Here is a 10000-nt window from a genome sequence, read left to right as displayed (position 1 = left end):
ACACAGACAGACACACAGACAGACACACACAAGCACAGACACACACACACACACACACACACACACACAAACAACAGTTACACACAGACAAGATTCAATATAATTACACTAAACCAGACATTAAAAGGAAAAGGCTTTGTATACAAATGCTTATGTCACACACACACACACACACACACACCTCCTCTCCTTTGGCAATGATCTTCTTGTGTGTGAGAGCCTCCGTCAGCACCGTCCCATTCACTCCTAGCAACTGAAGGAGCACAAAAACGTTAACACGTGAACAGAGGGACGCCATAGCACATGTGGGGGGGGGGGGGGGGGGGGGTGTTGGGAAGGGGGGGCGTCTCTTACCCTTGCCAGGTACTTTATCTGCGTGTCGGAGGTGATGCAGGCGACGCCGTCCTCGCCGCCGTACTGCACGTTGCCCAGGTGGAGCACACTGGCAATTATGTTGAGCAGCTCCTACACCCAGATGGGGGAGGGGGAGGGTGGGGGGGGGAAAGGAGAACAAAGAGTATGGAGAGGTACGTTAAGAGTAAGTTATTACAAAGGAGGTGGAGACGGGGACAAGGAAGGGCACGGAGACTTGGCAGCTGAGAGTCAGATGGTTACATGAAGGTGATGAGAGGAGCTGGTCCAGACTCAAGAAGCATGGAGGAAGAGCAGCAGGACAATAAGTCCTCAGAGATGCTGCGTGGATACCATTCATACGGTTAATAACAAGTCCCACATTAAGGGAGCGTAGACCTCGGTGTTCTGGGAGTCTTTATTACTATGAACTCCATCTTTCAGGTGTCTGAAGTGCTGACTCAGCAGATCCACCCAGAGTTTAATCCGGTTAATGCCTCACCTCCACCTCGCCCTCGTTGAAGCCAATCACAGTCAAGGCTTTCCTCACGGTCTTCCAGTCAGTGCGGTCGTTGATGGAGCTCACTTTGGGGCAGTTACCCTTTGGAAAACACACACACACACACACACACAATATTCATCATGGGTTTTGTAGTACAAACATGTCCAGTGAAATCCGTAAAGCAGCTGATGGTGCAAATGTCTGTAAACACTTATTCATATGAAGTGTAAACACTTATTGAGTGTTGAGGTGCTATTGATCGGTAGCTGTGTGTGTTTGTGTGTGTTTGTGCTCATCGAGGGAAAGACTCAGCTGGTGCTCTAAAGCAGACCCCCCCCCCCCCCGAGGAAAGCTCCTCATGCTGAGAGCCTATTAAGCAGAACTCCCACTGGACCGGACACACACACACACACACACACACACACTTTACTGTGACCTCCCTTCAGTGATTACAGGAGATTTATATTCCCCAAACAACGACGTCATCGAGACTTCTTCTGAATTCTTTCTGCTCATCTCATGGTTTCCTGTCCGTTGACGAGCTTCGGCTGGAAGTCACGTGACATCGCCCCCCCCCCGGGGACAGTGAACTGTGACTTCCTGTCATTGGACCGAGGGGAAGGAGAGGCTCACCTTGACCAGGTACTGGTACTGCTGAGGGTTCCTCTCCAGGCCCAGCCCTCTCAGCAGGTCCTCCTCGCCCCCCTCGATCAGCTGGTAGAAGATGTGGAAGTTCCTCTCGCCGTGGTTCTGGTGCACCACCCGAGACTTCTCCAGCAGGTAGTTGATGATGTGGCCTCCGACCGGGGCACCCTGCCGGCGGGATGAAGGGGGGGGAGGAGAGGGTGAGGCGGGGTACTGAACGCGCGGGTCGAAGGAGTCGCTACTAACGTATTTAAGGAGGAAGGAGCCACGAAATGAGAAGAAATCCAACGCTAATTCTACAGAAATAGAGTCAGAGTGACAGAAATATTTACACCACTTTAAAGTCGAGTTCAACGGGTCTTAAATCACCTTGAAGTCAAACTGGATGTCCATGTACTTGCCGAAGCGGCTCGAGTTGTCGTTACGTAACGTCTTGGCGTTGCCGAAGGCCTGGAGGGGGGACAGAGGGACACGAGAAAGGGACACGGGTCACAATGGACGCAGAGAGGTCGTCACTTTGCCTCCGACGCGTGGAAACACACAGCAGCACAGATCACATCTGGACGCCATCTGGCAGAGACGCGCCAGCCGCATAAACAAGCGCTCCCCGCCCGCAGACACGGCGCCCGTCCCTCACCTCCAGCACCGGGTTGGACTGCAGGAGGCGGTCCTTGACCGTCTGCACGCGCTCGCTGGCGGGACAGGTGACGGCGTAGTACTGCAGGATCTTCTTGGACGCCTCCGTCTTCCCGGCGCCGCTCTCCCCGGAGATGAGGATGCACTGGTCCTTCCTCTCCGTCCTCATGGAGCGGTACGAGTTGTCCCCGACCGCGTAGCTGCAGGGGGAGACGAGAGTTACTCCTGGTACCACCATTAGCTAACCCCCCCCACCCCTCTCCCCCTCTCCCCCCCCCCCTCTACCTCCCGAAGCAAAGCACATCTTTCTTTCCACTCGGGGACAGAAAAACAGGAAGGAAAACATGACGTGTTTATGACCTCCAGCCTCACAATGCACCTGATTGTTTTGCAGTTGACCTATGAGGGGGGGGGGGGGGTCGTTACGTAACTGGTGGACTAAATAATAACTTTATTTATAACAGGCCCCCTTTGAAACCAACACAAAGGTCACATGAGTGTAGGGCGGACTCACATGTGCGGCGACACCTCGTAGAAGTTGACCCCCCGGTATCGCTCCATGTGGTTCTTGTTGTAGATCTCCAGGTCTTTGTACGGGTTGACGGACACCAGCACCGAGCCGATGTAGGTCTGGCGGGGGGGGGGGGGGGGAGACAGCGTCACTATGGGACAACTGGTCCACATCTTAAATATCAATATCCACCTTACAGCCCCCCACTCACGTAGATGAGGTTCTCTTTGAAGCGCTTGCGGAGGTTCTCTATGAAGGCGGCCTCGCTGGTGTAGTTCTCCAGGAGGACAAAGTCCTGCACCCCCACCCGGTCTCTGGCTGTCAGGGCCGACTCCATCATAGCCCGCACGCCGTCACTGGCCACCACCTGGAGGAGGACAAGGGGGGGGGGTTAATGAGGGATCGATGGACAGCAGGTTGTGTTGATGAGCTGTGCACACGGGACACACAACGTCTTGAGGGACACATGCACTGAACAACGTGGAAGCTCCACTAATCTGCATCATCGTTATCGCACAAGCTTCACTTTCACTCCGTTCCTTTCACTCTGGCACCCCACTGATGTCCTCTGATTGGTCCAAAGCAACATGAAGGATATGAAGCAACATGGAAAGTGTTCCTTCCACACACAGAGCAGCAGGTCACATGACTCATTACAACTGAATAAACTACATCAACCCATCTCAGGACACACAAATCAACACAGCGACACTTACGTGTTCGGCGACACTTTTCCCCAAGTGGCCGTTTTCTAAAAAAGTGTCTCGAGTTCTGCGCATGAGGCTACGGATCACGTGCACGTCCATCGCTCAGCGGGCCAACAGACGACTGTGAGCCCAACCAGAGCGACGCAGGTGTTGTTGTTGTTTGGAGGGTTCAACCTCAGGAGACCCCGCAGGGGGGGGGAGAGGTGACAAAGCTTCAGGGACCAGGGGGACGTATTAATTAGATAGAGAGAGAGAGAGAGAGAGAGAGAGAGAGAGAGAGAGAGAGAGAGAGAGACGCCACGTTGTGACTCGGCTCCTACATTTAAACTCTGGAAAGTTGACAATACTCCCTGAAATTCCCCACAACACCGAGTTGTTAACACACACACACACACACACACACACACAGAGCTAATGCCGTTAGCTTAGAGGAGGAATGAATGCAATGAATCAGTGTTTCTGATAAAATGACTCATGTTCATATTCGTGACAGAGTGTGTGCGACGCCTCGAACGTCCCGTACAGACTTCCTCCCCCCTGAGATGTGGTGACCCTGTTGTTTCACACGTCTCTACAGAACGTGTGTGTGTGTGTGTGTGTGTGTGTGTGAGAGACATCTCAGCTGTAGTTGGCGACTTCCTGCGTTCGGACCAGAACACGAGAACAGAAGAGGGTCTGCTGAGCTGACATTCACATGGAGATGGTTTGTGGATCACGGCTTGTTAGAGAACCTCAAATATGACGGCGCCAAGGAGGAAAGAAACGGCAGCCTTACTTCCTTCTCTATGCATCCTATCCCTCCTTTCCTTCCTCTGCTCGTTTCAGTCCCTTTCCCTCTCGCGCCATTACTTCATTGTTTCCCAAATGCCTCTTTCCACCCAGTCCTCCACTCGGACCTCCACCCGGGCCTCCACCCAGTCCTCCACTCGGACCTCCACCCGGTCTCAGGGACCTGCCAAGTACGTGGCCACCCGCATGGCGTCATCTTTTCCCGACTCTGCAGCAACCGAAGCTGCTCGGAGGAGACCTGTGGAGCTACGACTCTCTGCTCTGACCTTTGACCTCTGCAGCTCTCTGAGGGCAGGAACCAAGAAATGTGGAAACAAACGCCCCTTTATCTCCAGACGCCAAGTTCACGGGTCCAAAAGAAGTGAGAAGTTGACGTGACACGAGTGGACAAACTGCAAATTACTGGAACACCGCTGGGCACAGAGCGGCCATCTTGGATTTCGACGTTGGAGACGGTGGAATTCGGACCTCTGCGTTCGTAAAGGCCCCCGTGTGACACTACACCGCCCTGGTCTTCCCGGCTTCCTATTCCCATGCCTCCTTCCGTCCTTCCTACCGGAGCCTCAGAGAGAGGAAGAGGAGGGATCCTCTTCGTCGCTGCGCTCACGGAGCTCCGATGTCACGCTGTTTACCTGGACCTTGTCCAACCGGCTGGAACCTGCTGGAAAGAAGCGCCAGGTCTCCACCTGGGGGGGGGGGGGGGGGGGGTGGGAGCCCTTAAGGATCAATATCAAGCTTTATATGATCTCTGATCTAAATCAAGAGACCTCAGCAAGAGCTCAACTGATTATCGGTCCAGAAGAATCTCATATTTGTGCAGCAATTAGAATAAACTAAACCTCTTCGGAAGCTTTTTGAAGGGGACGGTGTTTCTCTGACCCTTATAATGAAGTTGTGAAACTAAGGGAAACACTGCGGGGAAAGAAGAAGAAACAACTTCAAACAGGAAGAACCAGGAGTCGTCCTTAAAATACGGGTTTATGCTCTCTGTCATTTGGATGTTTGTTGTCATGACAGTCGTATGTTTTTAGTTCATCCGCCAACTAGTGGGAGAACGTTTGTCCCTGAGACGGTTAACCGCCAGGTTGAACCACAACGAACAGAGAATGGAGCAGAAATGTTGAGAATTTATAGCATTACATTTTTAATGTATATAAGCTAAAAGCCTCTCTCCCTTGAACAAATGATCATCGATCTGAAGGTGAACTTGAGGCTTCAAATCATCCGCCCTAAAACCGACGGCTACTACGCCCACTTCTCCTGCGCCTGAAGGTGAAGCACTGGACACATTCCACGCCCCAATCGCCACGGAAACGCCCACGAGCCCAAAAAGCTGCTGGCTAACCCGACCCGGTCAGAGCCGAACAACGAGGGGTGAAGTGCAGCTCTGGAATGTGTGGATGGGATCGTGAGCTGCTCCACACGCACACGTATGACCCACGGGACGACAATGCGGCGCCATCCTTTCCTCCAGTCAGCAACACGCCAAACGAGGCGGACGATCACCAACGAACCGCCGAGGACAACGGACCCGTCTTCACGAACACATCGAATAAACTCAAAGGAGAACATCTGGCTCTCTCTCTGTGAAGTGTTGGAACACGCCCCCCCCCCCCCCTCAAAGCCTGCGAGCCGGTCCTGATTCCCCCCCCAGGCTCTTTACCAGAGGTCTGTACTTCATGGAGCCCTGCCCCCCCCCCTGGCAGAACGTGGCCTCTGGGCCGAGTGTTTGTTTTTAGAAGCTCTGGTCCTGAGGGCCAGCTGCCATGGCGTCTCCTCTTACTGCTGCACACAACTCGCTCTCTCTCTCTCGCTTCACACTCGGTCGCCCACTTTTCTCCTCCCTCCCTCCAGAAGAACTACTTCCTGTGTTGGGTGACACATAAACCCGCCCCCCCTCCCCCTCCACGACTACTGGCCCTCTCCTAAAGCAACACAAAAACTTACCAGAGATCCTGAAATTGTTGTTTTTCTCTGCTCTTCAGAGAAGGTAAAAGCTCTCACACACACACACACACACACACACACACACACACACACACTTGCTTTGCACCTTTGTGTGCTTATAAGTGAATTACATCATCACCCTACAGGTACGTGAGATGGAGGTCACCAGGTCAGTGCTGGTGACGACGAACTCGGTTCCGGTCATGACAGACCTCCGGGGTTCCTTCTAGTCACGAGGCTTTCATGGACCTCATTAGGGTGCTGATCTCAGACAGCGAACCCAGCTCAATGCTGTATTCCACGTCTTCAGATACACTTAAAAAGGGGGAGGAGCTTGTGCCAAAGGGGGGAAGCGTTTTGGAATGAGGAATTAGTCACAAAGGTTCTTTGAGAAGGACACGGTGCGACGAGAGGAATCCGACCAGGTGGGACCTCCACCTCTTAGCGAGGAGTTCTGAGGGGACGAAGGAGGAGAACACTCTCCTCCACGGCACCCTCTACTGGTCGCCTCCAGGGTGAAAGTCAAAGAGGAGGTCTGTTCTGCTTAGGCTGAAAATGTCTGTCTCACACTTACAGGTGATTAGATGCCCTCCTCCCCTCCCCCATCGTCGTCATCATCATCATCATCATTAGAGCCTGTGCTGCAGGAGTAATGTTTTCCAGACGCTTTCTATCTCTCTCCTGTGTGTTATCACATGGGAGAGAGATAGATAGAGAGAGAGAGAGAGAGAGAGAGAGAGAGAGAGAGAGAGAGAGAGAGAGAGAGAGAGAGAGAGAGAGAGATAGATAGAGAGAGAGAGAGAGAGAGAGAGAGAGAGAGAGTCAAAGCACTCAACATTATTGACTGGATTCTTCCGATTATTCATCGGTGCGATCGCGTCTCGTTTAAACTGACTTTTGGCGAGCGTGTGGCCTGTAAAGTTGTGTGTGTGTGTGTTTCTGCAGGCTCATGCTGAGGCAGCATATTTGGTGCTGGAGGAGGGAGGGGCCGCCTGTGACCCGTATCTCGCTCCCAGCTGTGGCACTTTAACCCTTCCTGGTCCCCTCTTCTCATCCATGTAGATCATTTCCTTAACTTGTCGTCTCTAGTAGGGCTGCTCCACCCAAACAGGACAGGAAAAAAAACCCTCCTGGACATGGGAGGAGGGGGCGTTGGGGTTTGATTCATTCTGGCGGGTGGACCTTGAGACGACCTTGAGACGGACTGAAGCACTGAAGTGGAGAGGAAGGAGACGAAAGCTAAGCTAACCCAGCTAGGGCTTAATGCTTATGTCCAATCCACAGAATTTTCTGCTTTATGATCTGTCTAAATGGACAATAATGCACTAAATGAACATCATGCTGCATTGAAGAAGACTTGAAACTAGAGACTGAGACCATAAACTCATGTTTACAATGTTTACTGAGGGAATAAATCAAGAGAGAAGTAGAGTCATTTCCTCATAGAGGTCTATGGGAGCAGAGGAGTCGCCCCCTGCTGGTCACTACACAGAAGTAGAGTCATTTCTTCATAGACGTCTATGGGAGCAGAGGAGTCGCCCCCTGCTGGTCACTACACAGAAGTAGAGTCATTTCCTCATAGACGTCTATGGGAGCAGAGGAGTCGCCCCCTGCTGGTCACTACACAGAAGTAGAGTCATTTCCTCATAGACGTCTATGGGAGCAGAGGAGTCGCCCCCTGCTGGTCACTACACAGAAGTAGAGTCATTTCCTCATAGACGTCTATGGGAGCAGAGGAGCCGCCCCCTGCTGGTCACTACACAGAAGTAGAGTCATTTCCTCATAGACGTCTATGGGAGTGGGCTCTATGGTTCTCACTCTTATGATCATTGGCTCCTGACCACAACACAGCGATCCCATCTGTGCTTTCCAGCTCTCAGGCCATAAAGGATATGACATGAAGGCACTAAGGAGGCATAAAGCCATGGAAACAATACAAATATTGTTTCACATTAGCTTTTTGTTGTGGTGCATCAAATGTGTTATTTCACTTTGCAGGACCCAGGTTTGTGTATTTTGCAGATCAGGAGCCTTCAAAGGGTTAATGACTGCAGGGTTTAATCCTCTTTATCCTAAATAACAGGCGCCATGTTGCCCCTGTCCCTCACGCAGCCAGCGAGGCAGCGCGCTGTTTAGATTGAGGAAAGGAAAAAGAAACAAACCTTTTAAAAAAAGCTTAAACCGCAGTGACGGCTTTCAGGGAAAGTGACCTCGACTCTGTGGGAACATCACTTTCCCCCTTTGTCTCCCTCCTCTTGATTCTCCCTTCCTCTCTCATTTCCTCTTCAGTTATCTTAAATATATATAAATATAGACATTTTCCACTCACCCCCCCCCCCCATCTAGAAATAAGGCTTGGGAACGCACTGATCAGCTGTATTCACCCTCACTTCATTATTCACTAAATCAAAGTGTAACGAGTGACGTGTGCAGCAGCGGCTCGGCGAGCCCCCACAATGCATCAGGGCGAGACTCGTGGCGCCGTGGGAAGAGGCCGCTCACACACGGTGGAAGTTCAACTTAAATGAGAAAAAGCATTCATTCAAAAGGTCATTTTTAAAGCGGTGCTTAATGGGAGTTTGAGACGGGGGCGTCTGGACTCGTCCTCCGACCCACAACCTGTCAACCTGACCCCGACTGTCAATCACAGATACTGAGCCCATTGATCACAGTGACCGTCAAGTACACACAACAGAACACTGTCTCGTTGTTCTGGTGATAATGTACAAAACTAAAAAACGCCTTGAGGTCAGACTTTAGTCCTTCAGGTGTTGCGTCATCAGGTCGCTCTCACACACACACCGACGTGTGACATCGTGTCGGCCCGAGGCGCCACAAACAGGAATCCTCTGCGGCGCCGGGGGAGGATCAGCGCGGCATCGGAGCGGCAAAAAGCAGCGTGAAGATAAACATTTGGGCCGGTCGGGGCAAGACGGGAAACCTAAAAACGTGTTTACGTGTGTTTGCAATGAGAAACGTGTGAAACAAAAACCTGCGTCTGTGATGAGGCCTTCCAGCGTAACCCTCTTGCCCCCCCCCCCCCCTCGTCTCAACGAGTGTCCGTGAGAGCGGAACCAGGCGTCGGATCAACTGTTCTGAACCCAAAGAGAGTAAAAAGGTGAGCAGTAAATCTGTGTGCAAACAAGATGACCCCCAACATGAACCAGTCCTTCCATCAGCATCTCCTGGGCTTTTCTCACCCGCCAATCACTCGCTTTGGTCCCGCCTTCCAAAAAAAATCAAGCCAACCTGGAAACGAGGAGCCGAAAGTAAGTGGCAGAGCGAGGAGGCTGTGATGTCAGAGCGGAAGAATGCGAACCATGTGGGCGGCTTGAGAGTCGGGAAAAGAGACCAGAAGAAGAGAGGAGGTGGAAAATCACCCCCCCCCCCCCCCCCCAAAAAAAAACACCAGCATGTGCTCATTGAAATGAAATGTAAAGCATGCAATGAGATAAGAAGGATTTATTTTGCCTCACATTGAAACCAAAACGCCAAAACTAAGGGAAGTGCAAATGTTCTAAAAAAAAAGGTCGAGGACGAGACAGTTTGCAGAGCTCCTCCGGCTGGTCGCTTCATGGCCTCCAGAGGTTCTACCTCGGTGCCGATCCAGATCTTAAAATCAGCTCCAGAGGCAACGGAGCAAAGACGTCAGCAGGCTGCTCGACTTTAATCGACTCGTTCTGACGGCTCCCAGCTTTTAAAGAGCTCTATATTTACACAAAGGGGGGTTTCCAGAGGCCAGACAAGCTGTTCCTGTTTCTCTCTGCAGCCCACTTAGTGCTGTGTGTGAATCACCTCAACGTGTGTGTCCGTGTGTGCGTGTGCGTGTGTGAGACGTTTCCACCGTGAACAGATGTGAGAACGACAAAAACACTAAACACTAACTTGAAATCAAGTTAATAATGGACACCG

At 51.9% G+C, this 10000-nt stretch overlaps 1 protein-coding gene across 2 annotated transcripts in view; it reads right to left on the bottom strand.

Annotated features, from left to right (window-relative positions):
- Positions 1 to 10000, bottom strand: part of LOC119213285 (unconventional myosin-Ic-like) — a 27700-nt gene that overhangs the window by 7778 nt on the left and 9922 nt on the right. For both annotated transcript variants that reach the window (XM_062561007.1, XM_062561008.1), the window contains exons 2-9: positions 2857 to 3012; positions 2649 to 2764; positions 2136 to 2334; positions 1868 to 1948; positions 1487 to 1666; positions 854 to 952; positions 355 to 465; positions 182 to 253 (exon numbers count right to left, since the gene is read on the bottom strand). In XM_062561007.1, the coding sequence (XP_062416991.1) occupies positions 182 to 253; positions 355 to 465; positions 854 to 952; positions 1487 to 1666; positions 1868 to 1948; positions 2136 to 2334; positions 2649 to 2764; positions 2857 to 3012 (1014 nt within the window). The remainder of the gene's footprint in view (positions 1 to 181; positions 254 to 354; positions 466 to 853; positions 953 to 1486; positions 1667 to 1867; positions 1949 to 2135; positions 2335 to 2648; positions 2765 to 2856; positions 3013 to 10000) is intronic.

This window comes from Pungitius pungitius, chromosome 3, assembly GCF_949316345.1.
Source record: "Pungitius pungitius chromosome 3, fPunPun2.1, whole genome shotgun sequence".
Lineage (NCBI taxonomy): Eukaryota > Metazoa > Chordata > Actinopteri > Perciformes > Gasterosteidae > Pungitius > Pungitius pungitius.
This window is presented reverse-complemented; position numbering and strand designations above follow the sequence as displayed.